Genomic DNA, 17,939 nt, shown 5'->3' on the forward strand with positions numbered 1-17,939 from the left:
ACCATCATGTTATAAATTAGTTGTGTGGACTATTACGATGCTGTGCTGCAGATAGTCCAGTATTGGTGGATGACACTCTGCCGTGATATTATAACGTTCAGTTCTTAATTGATCCTTTTTTCAGTCATTTAAAGACAGCAATAGAGAAACTTACTGATGCTTGCTGGCTGACTGCAATTTGAGATAAAATATGGATTTTCACAGCAAAAGATTGGAAGAAAAAGTGATTAAATTGTGGTTAAGTGGCAAGCATCCTAAGGCCAGTGTTGTGATGTGCTGTCAAACATCATCCCATGTAGCCTGCCTATCCAGTAGTTCTCATTTCAACACAGGCAATCACGCATGTAATTTGATAAAAGCTGTTAAGTGCTATGTTCTATTCTTCTACTTAACTCCATATTGCTGTTATTTAAAGTGGAATGTTTACTTTGCAAGTATAAATATCTTTATTTGTGGGCTTTTCTAAAATGAAAATGAGATGATTGTGTGGTGCTTCAATTGTATTTTTCATGGAAACCACATGGATCTTTTCCAGAAGGTTAATCATTGTTTGAAGAGTTTAATTTCCAGCAGATGTAGCTGTGGAGTAGGTCTGACTGTGGAATAGAGCTCCCTTTAATCTGCAAACATGTTTTTTTGTCTGTTACACTTGCTAATTGTGCTAATTGTCGACATGCTCAGAGCAGAATTTAAACTTCATCTAAAACTTCAAGTGACAGGAAAAGATAATCTCCAAGCTATGGGAAGATGGTGAGAAAAGAGTGACACAATCGAGTGAGAAACAATGAGAATAGCACATCCCTGATTTTTAACCTCGCAATCTTTGATAGTCTTCAAATGACTAGGCCCCAAGCTCTGGAATTTCCTTTCTGCATCTCATTGCCTCTCTGCCCCACTTAGGGCACTTCTTCAAGCTTAACTCTTTGAATGGGATTTTGGTCTTCTGTCCTCAAAACACCTTGTTATTCAGTATCCAACTTTGCTTGACAATGCTCCGTTAAGATGCTTTAAGTTTAAAGGTGCTATATAAATCTAAATTGCTGTTGTTGTTCAGGGTGAGAAGAGACAGTGAAAAGAATGTGAGAAGAGAAACAGTCATGGTAGGGGAAAGATAGGGAAGACTGAGAGAGATGGAGGATGGGGTAATTAAGCAAATGAGGAATGAGTAAAATAATAAAGCAGAAGTGGAAGAGTTAAAATGGAAATATGAGTATTCCTAATGATTTAAGCAAATGTTTCTATTTATTTCATAATTCTAAAGGCTTTTTATTAATGTAAAGTTTAATTTCATTGCCATTACTGAGGCAGGGAAATCTCATTCTTATCAGCTGGAGACAAGTCACCTTCCAGGTTTGGACTGCTTGTAAATAACGTAACTCCGTTGCTTTTGCTTAAAACTAGCTCACGTTCTGTTGCTGCATTTGCTGTTTTATTCTTTATGGTCCATGATGGCTCCCTTCAACTCCACCTCTTGATGCCAAAGGATTATTTTTAAATTTCAATTTTTCTAGGATCGATGTCCTGATCTTAAATTCAAAGTAATAGTTTATAGCAGCAACTTTTTAACTCATGAAATTTTAATAAGGATCCTGTGCGCCATGCAGCAAATAAAGTGCTGATGAATTCCTAAGGTAGACTTCTGGAAGATTTACTCAAAGGACATTTATGTCAGGGATGGAGCTGATTCTGTAGTAAGTTCTCTTGTCTATGCCAGGAGAACACCTTTCAATATTAGTTCTTTGGACACAATCTTCATGATACCTGATGTAAAGAAGATGTAATAGTACAGTTTTGTTTCTTCACTACAACTAACCTACAAAACATTTTATGCAGCAATTAGTTACTCTCAACAACTATATGCACATGGGTCCCATACAAAGGAGCAAAAGTTGTTTGCTTTTCACTTTTGTAATGTTAACCTCTTCCCTTCCACAAGCAAGACTTCTCTGAAAGGTTCTATTTGATTTGAAACAGTAATGTGTACAATTGCTAAATTGCATTACTCCTTCGCAACAGAAAATTAAGTACTTGTGTTAACGTAGTGACTTTTAAATCCTCAAGACCTCACAAATATTTGCATCCAATGAAGTACATAGAAGTGTAGTTGATGTTATAATGCGGTGAATGCACAGCTACTTTGTACACACCGGTGTCTCACAAAGAACTGTATATAATAATAACCAGATAGTTTGGTTTCCAGAGACAAATATTAACCAAGATACTAGGAAGAGCTTCCCTGTTGTAATCCCCTGTTATAATTGAGGAACAGCTGTACCATAAGAGATGCCATCTTTTAGATGAGATGCATTTAATCTAACTAATCTACTGGAATTCTATGAAGACGTTACAAGCGCGGTGGGGACCCAGTAGATGTGGTGTATCTAGATTTCCAAAAGGCAATTGACAAAGTGCCGTACAAAAAGCTGCTGGATAAGATAAAGATACATATAGTCATGGGTAATGTATTAGCATGGATAGAGGATTGGTTAACTATTAGGAAGCAAAGAGTGGGAATAAATGAGTGCTTTCCTAATTGATGATCAGTGACTAGTGATGTGTCTCCGGGATCAGTGTTGCGACTGCAATTATTCACAATTTACATCGATTATCTGGAGTTGGGGACCACATGTAGTGTGTCAAAGTTTGAGGATAACACTAAGATGAGTGGTAGGGCAAAGTGTGCAGAGGACTGTGAAACTTTGCAGAGGGACATAGATAGTTTAAGTGAGTGGCCAAAGGTCTGGCAGATGGAATACAATATTAATAGATGTGAAGTCATACATTTTGGTCGAACTAACAGTAAAAAGGCAAAACTGAGGACTGCCGATGCTGGAAATCAGAGTCTAGATTAGAGTGGTGCTGGAAAAGCATAGCAGGTCACGCAGCATCTGAGGAGCAGGAAAATCGACGTTTCGGGCAAAAGCCCTTCATCAGGTATGGCCCATTCTTGATGAAGGGCTTTTGCCCGAAACATCGATTTTCCTGCTCCTCGGATGCTGCCTGATTTGTTGTGCTTTTCCAGAACCACTCTAATCTAGACAACAGTAAAAAGGACTATAATTTGAATGGTAAAAAAAAAATTACAGCATGCTGTAATTTCTTACAGTTTTATGAAAGTGGGAGAATGGGGTTGAGAAAACTAACAGCATAGACTGAATTGCGCAGCAGACTCAAAGGGCAGAATGGCATAATTTCTGTTCCTGTGTCTTAGGTGCAGAAGGACCTGGGTGTCCTTACACATGACTCGCAGAAGGTTGGTCTGCGGGTGCAACAGGTAATTTAAAAAGCAAATGGAATTTTGTCCTTCATTGCTAAATGAGTTAACTTTAAAAGTCGATAGGTCATGTTACAGCTGTATAGGATGCTGGTGAGGCCACACCTGGAGTACTGTGTGCAGTTTTGGTCTCCTTACTTGAGAAAGGATGTACTGGCAGTCAAGGGGGTGCAAAGGAGGTTCATTAGGTTATTTCTGGAGTTGTGAGGGTTGTTTATGAGGAGACATGAGTAGACTGGGATTACATTCTTTGGAATTTAGAAGAATGAGGAGGGATCTTTATAGAAACATATACAGTTATGAAGGGAATCGAGGTGGAGAGGATGTTTCCACTGGCAGGTGAAACTAGGACAAGAAGGCAAAGCCTCAAAATTAGGAGGAACTGAGAAGGAACGTCTTCACCCAGAGGGTTGTGAATGTATGGAATTCCCTGCCCAGTGAAGTAGTTGAGGCTTCCTCAGTAAATGTTTTTAAAACTAAGATAGTTACTTTTTTAAACAGTAAAGGAACTAAGGGTTACAGTGAGAGGGTGGGTAAGAGGTGCTGAGACCATGAAAAGATCAGCAGGCTCAAAAGGTCAGATGCCCTATACCTGCTGCTGGTTCTTATGTTCTCATATTATGTTCTCATCTGCTCATTCAGCGAATGTAGTAACTTCTATGGCATTCTTTTGAAAACATGTTTGACTGATGTTCACAAAGCCACATCCCAGTGTGGTGCTCAGATGTTCACCCATGAAAGAGGAAGTTTTGGACACAATGAATTTGCTGGACAAAAAAAAAACTGAAAGAACTGCAGATGCTGGAAATCTGAAACAAAAAAGAGAAATTGTTAGAAAAGCTGAGCAAGTCTGACAGCATCTGCAGAGAAAAATCAGAGTTAACATTTTGGGTCCAGTGCCCCTTGTTCAGAACTGCCAGACCTGCTGAGATTTTCCAGCAACTTGTGTTCATGAATTTGCTGTTCATGGACAGGCTCATGCTGGTTATTACCATCTGTGCACTTCTGATGGACATCTTAGTCCAGATATGCTTTTCTCAAAAGGAACCTTTTTAATGGCACTACTTACAAAAAGATGGTAGCGATTAGCCAAAAGAGTTATACAGCATGGAAACAGACCCCTCAGTCCAACTTGTCCGTGATGACCAGACATCCCAATCTAGCCTAGTCCCATATGCTGATACTTGGCCCATATCCCTTGAAACCTTTCCCATCCATTTACCCATCCTGATGCCTTTTAAATGTTGTAATTGGTCCAGCCGCCATCACCTCCCCTGGTAGCTCAGCCCAAACACGCACCATTGTCTGCATGAGCACGATGCTCCTCAGGTACCTTTTAAATCTTTCCACTCTCACCTTTTAAACCTATGCCCTCTGGTTTTGGACTCCTCTACCTTCGGAAAAATCCTTGGCTATTCGCTCTATTCATGCCCCTCATCATTTTATAAACTTCTATAATGTTACCCGTCTGCCTCCAATGCTCTCGGGGAAAATAGCCCCAGCCTATTCAGCCTCTCATCCCCCAAGTCAAACCCTCCAATTACCCAAAGATCCCTATCCCAACAATATCGTTTCGAAACCCTTTCAAGTTTAACAAGGTCTTTCCGATAGCAGAGAGATCAGAGCTGAATGCAGCATTCCAAAAGTAGTCTGAACAATGTCCTGTACAGCCACAACATGATGTTCCAACTTCTATACTCAATGTACTCACCAATGAAGGCAAGCATACCAAATGCCTTCTTCACTATCCTGTCTACCTGTAATCCCACTTTTGAGGAATCACGCATCTGTACCATTAGGTCTCTTTGTTCAGCAATACTCCCCAAGGCCTTACCATTAACTGTATAATTCCTGCCCTGATTTGTCTTACCAAAATGCAACACTTCACATTTATATAAATTAAACTCCATCTGCCAGTCCTTGGCCCATCGGCCCATCTGATCAAGGTCATCTGCTGCACATCTTTTGAGGCAAGTGGCAGAATCAGAAGGTATGCAATAGATGAGTAGTTCCCAAACATTTTCCCATTGTAACCCCATTTTAATTTCGCAATTTAGGGTAAGAGTGGGTAGATAGGCATGGGGAAGTTGTTGAGTCGGTGGGGAGATGTTTGTTGGGTAAGTCCATAAGCCCTACAATCTGGAAATAGGCCATTTGGCCCAACAAGTCGACACAGACTGTCTGAACCTCATCCCACCCAGGTTCACCATCCCCCCCTTCCCCCGCCCCAGTAACCCTATATTTCCCATGGCTGAACTTTATGAACAATCAGGACATTGAAAGAATGACCAATCAGTAATGAAAATCTTTCCCATGAATCATTTGGGGGCAAGCATTGACACCCTGGCCACTGTGTTTGCTCAATGCTAACTGGGAGCATCAGGACGAGGTGGAGACATTAACATGACAGCAAGGCGCAGAAGTAAAATGACACACCACTGGAAGCTTAGCTTACACACTGCTCCTCTGCAAAGCAAAAACTCACTTGTGTATTTGGTCTTCCCATTGTAGAGCAGACAACATTGTGAACAGTAAAGAGGTACATGTAAATCATTGCTTTACGTGGAAGGAATACTTGAGGCCTGAGGGTGGTAGTGTGTGGGGGGGGTGTGGGGGGGGAAGGGGGGAGGTGGCGGTGAGGATAGGGGAGGTAAAAGGATAAATGTTACACCTACTTTCATTTCATGGAAAGATACTGTGGGAAAGCAACAAGTTGTTAGGAGACACAGAGGAGTGGACCAGAGTGATGTGGAAGGAATGGCCCCTTCAAAATGCTGACAAAGGGGTGGGAAGATGTGTTTAATAGTGACATTGTGCTGGAAGTGACATAAAATGATCTGTTGAATATAGATGTTGTTGGAATGGAAGGTGACGGCGAGGGGAACATTAGCTCGATTGTGAAAGGGAAGGGGGACTGTTGATGGCGGAAGTGCAGGAACTAGGTCAAAGATAGTCAAGGCCCACTATTAATCATGGTAGTGGGGGCGTTCTCAACAGCCGAAAAAGGAGGACATGTCAGAAGTTCTGGTACAAAAGCAAAAACAGAAATTACTGGAAAAACTCAGCAGGTCTGGCAGCATCTGTGGAGGGAGATACAGAGTTAACATTTTGAGCTAATGCTTCTTTGCAACTTCAAACCAAACACTGAGTTATTCAGTTCAAAACATTAATTTTCTCTTGCCCCAGATGCTGCCTGAGCTCCTATGTTTTCCAATGATTTCTCCTTTTATTTCAGACCTTGGGCACCTACAATATTTTCCTTTTTCGTTAATGCTGATATGAAATGTTGCATCATCCGAATAGGTGAGAAGGAAATGGAGGAACGGGAAGAAAGGAATGGGATCCTTACTGGATGCAGCATTTGAGAGGGCGTCACTAAAGTACTCGTGGAAGAAAATAAATATTGAAATCTATACCCAGAAATGAATACAGATAAATAAGGAAAGGAAGGGATGCATTTCTGCTGGACCTTATGATGATGAGAAAGGAAGAAATTGAATGAATGGATTACTGCCAGGTATATTTTACAGTAACAATACTATAAATGGTGGAAAACTATCATTTGTCATCATGATTTGGCACCGTTTTGAATAATAAGGATAAAAATGAAAGATGTAGCTTAAAGAGAGTCCGTCAGTCCTGATCCAGCTCATCACCATCAACAAGACCTGCACTGCCATTCCTCCTCCTCCTCCACCACTTCACTTGGCCACTGTCCACACCAGACCACCAACGCTGAAGTCACCAGTCCTCAGGCAGCATCTTTCACTGCGGTGCCTACCTCGCCAAAGCCGCCACCACCGATGGAGCAGTTGCCTACTCCGATGTCAGGGCATTTGCTCACCCCAGAAAAGTAAGGACCCAGTCTCCTCCACAGCCGAGGTCTGCACACTGGGTTCCTGCCGCCACCAATGCTTTGTGAGCTCAGGACAAGAGGCAAGTAAAGGTACAGAGAGAAAAGGGGGAGAAACTGGTTGGAGCGGATGGGCTCTGGCTCAGGAGCCCTATTCCCACGCCTCATTGATGAGATTAAATAAAGCTGAAGTTTTCCGATTTAGGGAGACAACACAGGAAACAGTATTGATATACAGTTAATAGCAGTTATCCCTGATGTCTCAGAATCATTACCCCTCAGTCACATCACTGAATCAGATCATCTCACAAACTCTCATGTTGCACTGCATTAGGAAGCCATTGGGCCAATTATATCTGCACCATTAGCACTTTGAAGTGTGCGCTAGTTTGTTGTGTATCCATTGACTCCATGTGTCCTGTTTTACAACAGTGACTAAACATCAAAAATACTTCATTGGTTATAAATAGCTTTGAGATGTCTGGTGGCCTTGAAAAGGTCTATCGGAATGTTGGCTTTTGGTTTTCTTTCAGTGGTGATCATCAGGGCTTTCTTATTTTGTTTTCATTTATTGAACCTGTGAAGGTTCATTTGTGAACTTGTAAGCTTCTGACTACTATTGAGAGAAAACATTGCACGGGGAAACATAGCTTTTCATGGATGTTGCAGCATTTGTTATGAGTAAAAAAAATTCAGGAATGAAATCAGGGAGTTTTTTTCACTCAAACATGAAAATATGGAACTCACATTCCCCAAAGGATTCTGGATGTTGTGCCAATGAAATGTTCAAGTTAGATGTTTTTGAGAATTAAAATTATCAAGAGGTACACTGGGAGTTGAGGTATAGATCAACCATGATCTAATTGTGTGATAGGGGAAACTCAACTGGCTGGATTGGATCATGAACATTATGACATGCACACCATGCATAATTGTTCTGTCATCTGTAGTTCCAGAAAACACTGATGATCCAACTTTAATGCCAGTAAAAAAGGAGCCAAGATTTCAACAGTTCACGGAAACCCATAAACTCAGTGGAAAGGATCCCATTTAAGGAGTGTGTGAAGTAATTGGTCAGCATTATGGATGGCCTCCATCCTGTTTTAGGGTTGAATGAACATGTTTAGGTACACATTTGTTTCACGCAAAGAGAACATGTTAGGTCTTAATTGAGCATTTATGACAACCAGCAAATCACTAACAGGACAAATGAAATGAATGACAGACATGTAAAACATTTCATATCAAATTCCGTAATTTCGGGTATAACCACCACTGTGCGAATACAACCAATGAATGGAATTGAATAAGTGTTCGGTTGTTATACCCCATTCACTGGGAAACTGGTTCGTCTGATTGCATTGTGAATGCACACCATAATTAACCCCAATTAGAAGATTTCCAAAAGATTTGAACAACTCCATCTAAAATACAACCTCAATTTTCGACCAATGATTTCTAGCATAACTGCAGTGCAGAGTAAAAAAGGAATCTCTCTTTTTCTCTTTGTATAAATTGCTGGGAGTTGAAGTGAGGTCCTTCCAGTCGACTTATGCATTTAATAATAGCTGTTGTTATTCTCAGCCAAAGCCAGATGCTATGGTAATCATTCCAGATATGCGGCTTTCGTGCAGCAGCTTGCCTGGAACGTGAGGAGGGCTCCCAACTATTTTCAGCTGAGAGGCCAAAGATTGGGACTGATCCTGAAATAGGAGAAAAGTAGTTATAACTTTTTTCACACAGCACAGTACAATCACTTGCTGTTTTTGCCTTTTGGAGGTCAGTGATGAGTGCTGGTCCCTTCACTTCTCATATTGGTACTGTGCGGAGATCGGACATTTATCTGCAACAGGCAAGAAAAAAAATTTGTGTTAGTCATTTTACTCCGTGAATAAGTCCTGCAGAAGCCATTAGAAAACCTTGCTGTAGTGTCAATACAACAAGCACCCGAGCTTAAGAAAGGGAATTGTGCACAATGAAAGGCAATAGTAAATCACTGCAGATAGGATACTGACTTCAGACAGTGTACACATGAAGGAGAACAGAATTAATGCATAGCTGAAATTGAAAGGATCAGACTGTTTACTTACTGCAGAAAAGTTCATTTTGGGTAATGGTATCAATGATATTGATCATAAACAAGTTTCCTTTATATGATTTTAACTGTAATGTAAATCAAAACAGTTTTTTGTGCACTAAAATGAGTGATTATTACACCCATAATATTTGACACTTGCCAAGCCGGATAAAGGCATTGCTTACTGGACTATGCTTAGTGCCACCTTTCAAGTTAGAATCAACGAATCACAGGAAGAAACCATTCATCCCATTGTGTCATGCAGGCTCTCGGCAAGAGCAACTTAGTCAGTCCCATTAACCTGCCTTTTCCCTGTAGCCCTGTTTTTTTTTCAGATAATTGCCCAATTCTCTTTTGAAAAGGGTGATTGAATCTGCTTTCACCAAACTCTCAGGAAGAATGTTCCAGATTCTAACAACTCTCTGCATAAACAAGTTTATTTTTCTCCTGTCACAGAGGGTTGCTTCTTTTACTTGTTAGCTTTGACTAAGTGGGAAGGCTTTCATATTTGAGCCTGAAAGTTGGGAGTTCAAGTCCCACTTCAGAGATTCAAACACATTAATCTAAGTTGACAATCTAGTGTTATACTGAGGGACTGCTGTCAGGTGAGATGTTTAAAGGTTACAAATTATTTCAGATGGACATACAAGATAGAATGGTTGAGTTCACAGAACAAGGTATTTCAACCAATTGAAGTCATTTATCTAGACATTATTTTCATTGCTGTTCATTAGATCTTTACTTGTGAAAATTGGCCATCTACAAAATAATAAGAATTACATTTAAAACATATTTCCTTGTTTTACAAAGCATTGTGTGCTGAGGGTGAGTGCTTCTATTTTGCTTCTTGTGAGTGTGGTAATTTTCAACAGTTAGGTGTTAGTTTGGGAGGATTGTAAAGCTTTCTGTAATTTGATGTAACAAAGTTCATCAGTGCAACTTCAGAAAGGTTCTGACTTTTTTTTATAATATATTTTTATGAAGAAAAAATAGATTTTTTAATATTACAACAAATACAAAACAATGCAATTCAAAACAGTACAAAAATAGTACAAAACTAAACCCAAATAATAAAAAAATTCCCCAACCCACCCTCCTATACGAATGTATAAACATATATAGAGAAGTATAAAATTTTTAAAAACCTAAACGAGCTATTTAACTAACTCAATAAATACCTAACAACAAACAAATAAATAGTAACAACTCAGCCCAGCCAAACAAAACACTCATACATTCACAGTTCCTCCTCCCTCGATATTGGACTCGTGAAACACAATCGTTACGGCTATATAAAAGCCCTTGTTAGTCTGGCAGATAAATCTGTGTCCAGGTATTTCAAAACGGGTTGCCATGTCTTGTAAAAATTCTCAGTTTTGTGGTGTATCATATTTGTGAGAAAATCCAGGGGAATATGCTCCATAACGATCTTCCGCCAACCCAACAGGCCTGGGGGGTTTTCTGATATCCAACCTAGTAAGATATTCTTCCTTGCACAGAACGTAAGAATATTGAAAAGTTTTGCCTTATGCGAGTCTGCAGGAAATACAATGGGTAGGCCCAAAAGGAGCGAAATAGGGTCCTTCTCCACCCCTACACCTAAAATCCTCTCCATTGCACTCACCACAGCGCTCCAATATGTTTGAAGCCTGTCACAAGATCAAAGACGGGTAAGAGTACCCGTACAGACCTTGCACTTGGGACATGCTGAAGATACCACTGGCTTAAATTTTGACAAACGGTCTGGGGCTAAGTGGACCCTATGGAGGATCTTCAACTGGAAAGCATGGGTCCTATTGCAAATTGATATCTTCCTTGCATTCTCCCAAATATCCTCCCATGCCTCTGAAGAAACTTCAACACCCAGCTATCTTTCCCACATCTTGCAGAGTCGATCAGACTCATCTGAAGTGGCACCCCCCAATTGATGATATAGAGTATTGACAGAGAGTGTACTCTTAGCCCTTAGTACCCCTCTTTCTATGTCAGATTTGTAGGGATCAGTCAAAAGTGTGGTCCTTTTTGAATAAAATCCCGAACAACAAAAAAACGAAAGCGGTCTCTATTAGGTAACTCGTACTTCCGTACTAATTGATCGAAGGACATCATTATATCTCCCTCAAATAAATCACCCATGCAAGATACACCCCTAGCTGCCCAACGTTTAAATCCTGAATCTATCATACCTGGTTGAAAACTCGGCATATCCACTAAAGGTGTAAACAAAGATGTTTTGCCAATATTACCTTCCCTCTGCCGAATTGCCCTCCATGCTTTAACAGTATTCATGACTATTGGGTTATGGCAATATTCCCTAACTGTCCTCACCTTGTTCAAAAACAGCAAACTGGTAAGGGGGTACTTTGCCTGGGAGACTTCGATATCTAGCCATATTGAAAGAGGGTCCCCACAAACTCAATCACTTACATAGGTCAAAAGTGAGCTTAATTGGTCATTTTTAATGTCCGGAAGGTCTACTCCTCCCAATCTGTGAGGCAACTGCAGTTTGGCTAATTTAATGCGGGGCTGTTTACGGTGCCAGATAAAGGAGCTGAACCAACTGTTCAATCTCCTGAGTGTTTGTTAACTGAAAATCAGGGGGAGCATCCATATAGGGTATAACAAACAAGGGAGAATATTCATTTTAATAAGCGCTTTCTGACCTAACCATGAGACTGGAAGTGCCTCCCATTTTTGGAGATCTTGTTTAATTTTTTCAAATAATTGAGTAAAATTGGCTTTGAACAGCCAATCAGAACTGGAGTAATGAATATGCCCAAATACACAAAACCCCCCGTGACCACCTAAATGGGAATCTATAGTCACTCTCAAGAGCCAACTCTTTCGTAAGACCACCCATAGGCATATCTCTGATTTAGCAAAATTAATCTTATACCCTGAAAATGCGCCAAACGCGTGAATGCATTGTATCAGGCAAGGCACTGAGACTGCTGGATTTGTCAAGAAAATTAGATCACCATCTGCAAACAGCGAGATCTTATGTAATTTTGACCCCACTTCTGGAGCTGATATATTGAGATCCCCATGAATGGCCTCTGCCAACGGTTCAATCACCAACATAAAAAGCAATGGTGAAAGGGGACAGCCCTGCCCGCTGCCCCTAGAAATATTAAAATTGCTTGATCGTACCCCGTTGGTAATGAACTGCAGCGAGAGGTACACTGTAGAGAACCTTTTCATAAGATATCCATCTTATGAAAATTTCGCCGAGACCAAACTGGTCTAGAGTATAGAAAAGGTACGGCCACTCAATTCGGTCAAATGCCTTCTCTGCATCTAAAGAAATCACCAATCCCTGTATTGACTGCTGTTGGCATGCTTGAATTATGTTAAGCAGCCTCCTAACGTTATTGGAGGATCTGCGACCCTTTATGAAGCCCATCTGATCCTCTTTAATAATAGAGGGTAACACAGTCTCCAGCCTTAACACAAGAGCCTTAGAGAGAATCTTAAAGTCCACATTTAAGAGCGAGATGTATGAAGCACAGTCTTCCGGATGCTTCCCTATTTTAAGGATAAGTGAAATATTGGCCTCTTCAGAGATGGTGGGAGACAAACAATACTGTATGAATCATTAAACATATTCAGCATCGGGCCTGACAGTATACTTATAAATTCCTTATAGAATTCACTGGGAAGTCCATCAGGACCGGGCACCTTTCCACTCTGAAGCTGCCTCACAGCTTCCTGCACTTCTTGCTTTGATAATGGGGCATTGAGAAAGGACTGTTGTTCGGGAGTCACACTCAGGAGCTTCAGATCTCTAGAAAAGGATTCCATTTTGGCCTGCCCCTCCTCACAATTCTCAGACTGATATAACTTAGATTAGAATCTCTGGAACGCCACATTAATCTTTTTAGAATCACATGTTAGGTTCCCAGACCCTTCCCTAATCACTGTAATGGTTTGTGGGGCATTTCTCTTTCTGGCAAGGTATGCTAAGTATTTGGTATTTGCCTGCTTGTTACCATGCTCATATAACCTTTGCTTTGTAAAAGCCAGCTCCTTCTTTGCCATCTGCGTGAGCACGGAATTTAATGCAGACCGCAGTGCCATAATCCTCTGTAGTTTGACCAACGAGGGTCTGTCAAAATAGGCCTTCTCAGCTGCCTTCAACCGTGCTTCAAGGAGACATTGCTGCTCACCCTTCTGCCGCTTCCTACTTGTGGAATATGAAATAACTAACCCTCTGGCATAAACTTTGGCAGTTTCCCAGAGTACAGATGAGCTATCAACCGAGCCTATGTTGATGTCTAGGAATGCCTGAAATTCCTTAGAGAAATACTCCACAAACTTGCTGTCCATGAGAATAAAGGGGTCCATTCGCCAGTACCTTGAATCCACTGTAACATCCTTAATTTTAACCATGAGGTACACTGGAGCATGATCAGAGATGGCAATATTACCAATCGTACAGGATGCCACCAGATTCAAAGTTACCGCAGGGGTCAGAAAAAAATCAATCCTCGTGTGACATCTGTGCGGATTGGAGAAAAATGTGAAATCCCTACCTGTAGGGTGGAGACACCTCCAGACGTCCACCAATCCTAATTCCCCACACAAACCCAATAACTGTTTAGTTTGTGCAGAGGGTATCGAGGGACCTTTAGGCAACCTGTCTACTGTGGGGTCCATGAGGCAGTTAAAATCTCCCCCTCTAATGATGTGCCGAGACTTGAGACTTATCAGTTTAGAAAAAGCATCTACTAAGAATTTAAGAGGATGAGCTGGGGGACAATAAACATTTAAAATGCCATATTCTTCCCCATTTATCAAGGCTTTAAGAATTATAAACCTCCCATATGTGTCTTTAACACATTCCAACAATTTAAATGAGAGAATTTTCCTAACAAATATAGCCACTCCCCTACTTCTGGTATTAAATAATAAAAAATAAACTCGGTCAAGGCCATTCTGCTGTAATTTCAGATGCTCCTTGTCATCCAAATGTGTCTCCTGTAACAAAGCAATATCCACCTCCTTTCTAAGACTCAAGAGTACCTTCTTCCTCTTAATTAGTGAGTGACTTCCCTTGATATTCCAGGTACACCATTTAATCAAATCATTAAATGGTGCAATAATCTTCTGCAATTACATTTAAATTCCAGAGAGGAGAAACCCAAACCACAAATTGCTGAGCCTTAGTGTCGCATGATCCACCAAATATAAAAACTACATAAACTAAAACCACTACATTTAACAAACATAAAAAATTATTAAAAATAACAAACAACAAAAACCAGAAAACAAACCAACCTATAAAGCACCAATAGCGCTGAGTAGGGAAACTCACCCCTCCTGCCTTGAGAGGGCAACTACCTGTCCCGAACTGCCCATAAATGGGCATCTAACCATCTCAACCACTTTCACTTCTCCCAACTAGAGCCGCATCGCAAGCACAAGCTAAAAAGTATAAACACCCCGTAGAATATCAATATGAATTTTAAAAATTCTTTTATTAAAAAAAAGGGGAATAAATACCCCACCCATCCTTTGGTATGTCCTAACTTAGAAATTTAAAATGTACATCTTAACCACCGCCAGACATAATTTGAACCAAATTATTTCAATAGAGGTAAAAAAAGGGGGAAAAACAAAGCTCCAATCGGATTTCCTCCATTTCTTTTACAGAATGATAAATGCATACCCAAGCAACAATATTTATACATACTACAATTATTTAACTTAGGTTAGTTTGTCCACAAAGTCTCTTAGGAGGAGAAAGTGAGGACTGCAAATGCTGGAGATCAGAGCTGAAAATGTGTTGCTGGAAAAACACAGCAGGTCAGGCAGCATCCAAGGAACAGGAGAATCGACGTTTCGGGCATGATCCCTTCGTCAGGAATGAGGAAAGTGTGTCCAACAGGCTAAGATAAAAGGTAGGCAGGAGGGACTTGGGGGAAGAGCATTAGAAATACGATAGGTAGAAGGAGGTCAAGGTGAGGGTGATAGGCCAGAGTGGGGGTGGGGGCGGAGAGGTCAGGAAGAAGATTGCAGATGAGGAAGGCGGTGCTGAGTTCAAGGGTTGGGACTGAGACAAGGTGGGGGGAGGGGAAATGAGGAAACTGGAGAAATCTGAGTTCATCCCTTGTGGTTGGAACCTTTTATCTTAGCCTGCTGGACACACTTTCCTCATTCCTGAAGAAGGGCTCATGCCCGAAATGTCGATTCTCCTGCTCCTTGGATGCTGCCTGACCTGCTGCACTTTTCCAGCAACACATTTTCAGCACAAAGTCTCTTGCCTTCTCCGATGTGTCAAAGAGATGCATGGATCCATCTAAGGTGATCCGAAGCACTGCCGGATATCTCAGGGACTACTGAATCCCAAGCTCCTTCAATCTTCTCTTGACACCATCATTCGATTTTTGTTTCTGAATCACCACCGCTGAAAAGTCCTGAAAAAACACAATCTTAGACCCCTCATAAATTAGGGCCTTTGGATCCTTCCCCTGGAATCTGGAAGCCTCCATGACTCTCTCCTTATCCCAGTAATAATGGAACCGCACCAGAAAAGGACGAGGGCGTTAACGCAGACCCAACCTCCATGCTACGACCCGGTGAGTTCTCCCTATCTTCAATCCTCTCATGCCAGTCTCTAAGTCAAGGAATTTCGGAAGGCAATCTTCAACAAATTCCGCAGGCCGCTCACCTTCCTTACCCTCAGGCAGACTGATGATCTGAATGTTTTTTCTCCTGTCCCTGTTTTCAAGATCATCCACTTGGTCACGCAAATTACGAACCTGCATCTTCAGGGCTTGGATCTCTTCCTTGAATGAACTGGCATCAGCTTCCATCACTATGACCCTGTGCTCCACCTCATTTGTCCTCTTCTCCAGGCAGCATGAGAGAGACTGGAGCCAGCTTTTCTTCAATCTGTTTCCCCATCATCTTGCGAGATTTCGAGAGCTGGTTCACCAGGTCCTGGAGAGTAATCTGCTCTGAGCCTGCTGCAGGCCTGGCCTCATATGCTCCTCCCCCCTTTTTAGACATTTCTGGACAGCTGAAAATACAGGTGAGTCAATTTTTAAATGTTTCTTGGGGCTCCACAATCTTTCTAACACCCCAAGAAATCCTGATGACCTGGGTTGGGTGGGTTAAAGGACCGTCCTGCTCCTGCTGCGATGCGAAGCTCTGCAGTGTGATCTTCTCAGATCACTGCCATCTTAGATCCCCCAGGGTTCTGACTTATACTGTGGTAAATTTTCTGTTTCCCAGACAACCATGTGGTACCTTCAAGATTATTAAAAGGTGATGAAATAGAGGAAGTTTTCTAAAGTACGTCCTTCTTCAGTGGGACCTGAACTGAGACTGATGAAGACTGAGGAAACATTCCTGATGAAGGGCTTTTGCCTGAAACATCGATTTTCCTGCTCCTCAGATACTGCCTGACCTGCTGTGCTTTTCCAGCACCACTCTAATCTCCAGCATCTGCAGTCCTCACTTTCACCTGAACTGAGACTGCTGAACTCATTCCGTGTACAAGTCTGTCAGACAAATAGACAAATAGACAAATAGCATTTCTCAGTCTTATAAATTTAAACTATGGTCCAAGCAGTGAAATATCAACCCATTATTGCAGCCAATCTATAGCAATAATTTGATAAACAATTGAGATGACCTGTACATAAAACAGAAATCACTTTATACTTAGAATGATGGGTCATTATAAATACAGTACCAGACAGTAAGGAGTCGAGAAGAGACTTGGTTTCATGCCGGGATGCAATATCATCCTCAAATGTAAGCGCAAAACTGAACTAAGGCCTCAAATTACATGAGAGTGTTAATCACTGGAAAGAATTTGTGTGTTCAGTAAAGGGAATGTTCTGTTTATTTATATTCAAGATTTGTTGAGTGGATCAACCTCTCTGCGGTTTTGTTATGTGTGTATGAAGAGTTCCTTCCTTTCTCACAAGTCAGTCAGGCCATCTATTAAAGTGCATTTCAGTTTCTCCACGTGTTTGCTTAAGTAATTGTCATAGTCCTTGATATGTTTTAAAATTGGTCTTAAATTATTTACAAAAGTAATGTGCACCCAGTTACTGAAGTGTTTCTTTAAATAGGCTTGCAATAAAACTATTTCAGCAATTTAGTTAAGGCTTTTAACATACAGCAAGGCAGGGCACACTGATAGTAGTATACAGATTGTTTTGTTTTTTTAATTCATTCCCAGGAAGAGGGCATTGCCAGGCCATCATTTATTGCCCAGAGGGTAGTTAATTATCAACCACATTGTTGTGCATCTGGAGTTACATGGAGGCCAGAACAGGTAAGGATGGCAGTTTTCTTCCTTCATGGACATTAGTGAATGTCACTATATAGAGATTTATAAAATCATGAGGGGCATGGACAGGGTGAATAGACAAGGTCATTTCCCCACAGTCTTCAAAAGTAGAAGGCCTAGGTTTAAGGTGAGAGGAGAAAGATTTAAAAAGGGACCTAAAGGGCAAGTTTTTTCACGCAGACCATAGTGCGTGTATGAAATGAGCTACCAGAGGAAGTGATGGAGTCTGTTACAGTTGCAACATTTAAAGGGCACATGGATGGGTTTATGAATAGGAAGGGTTTCGAGGGATATGGGCCAAATGCTGGCAAATGGGACTAACTTAGGATATCTGGTTGGCATGGACGAGTTGGACCAAAGGGTCTGTTTCTGTCCAGTACATCTCTATGACTCTAACTGTTAGAGAATAACAGATGAATTATCAGATCCA

At 41.1% G+C, this 17,939-nt stretch overlaps 1 protein-coding gene across 7 annotated transcripts in view; it reads right to left on the reverse strand.

Annotated features, from left to right (window-relative positions):
* Window positions 1–3,023: 3,023 nt before the first annotated feature.
* The window catches only part of amer3 (APC membrane recruitment protein 3), a 147,633-nt gene continuing 132,717 nt past the window's right edge, over window positions 3,024–17,939 (reverse strand). For all 7 annotated transcript variants that reach the window (XM_072572922.1, XM_072572919.1, XM_072572925.1 and 4 more), the window contains exon 3: window positions 3,024–8,970. In XM_072572922.1, the coding sequence (XP_072429023.1) occupies window positions 8,908–8,970 (63 nt within the window). In that variant the 3' untranslated portion in view covers window positions 3,024–8,907. The remainder of the gene's footprint in view (window positions 8,971–17,939) is intronic.

The sequence above is a fragment of the Chiloscyllium punctatum genome, chromosome 6 (genome assembly GCF_047496795.1).
Source record: "Chiloscyllium punctatum isolate Juve2018m chromosome 6, sChiPun1.3, whole genome shotgun sequence".
In the NCBI taxonomy this organism is placed as follows: domain Eukaryota; kingdom Metazoa; phylum Chordata; class Chondrichthyes; order Orectolobiformes; family Hemiscylliidae; genus Chiloscyllium; species Chiloscyllium punctatum.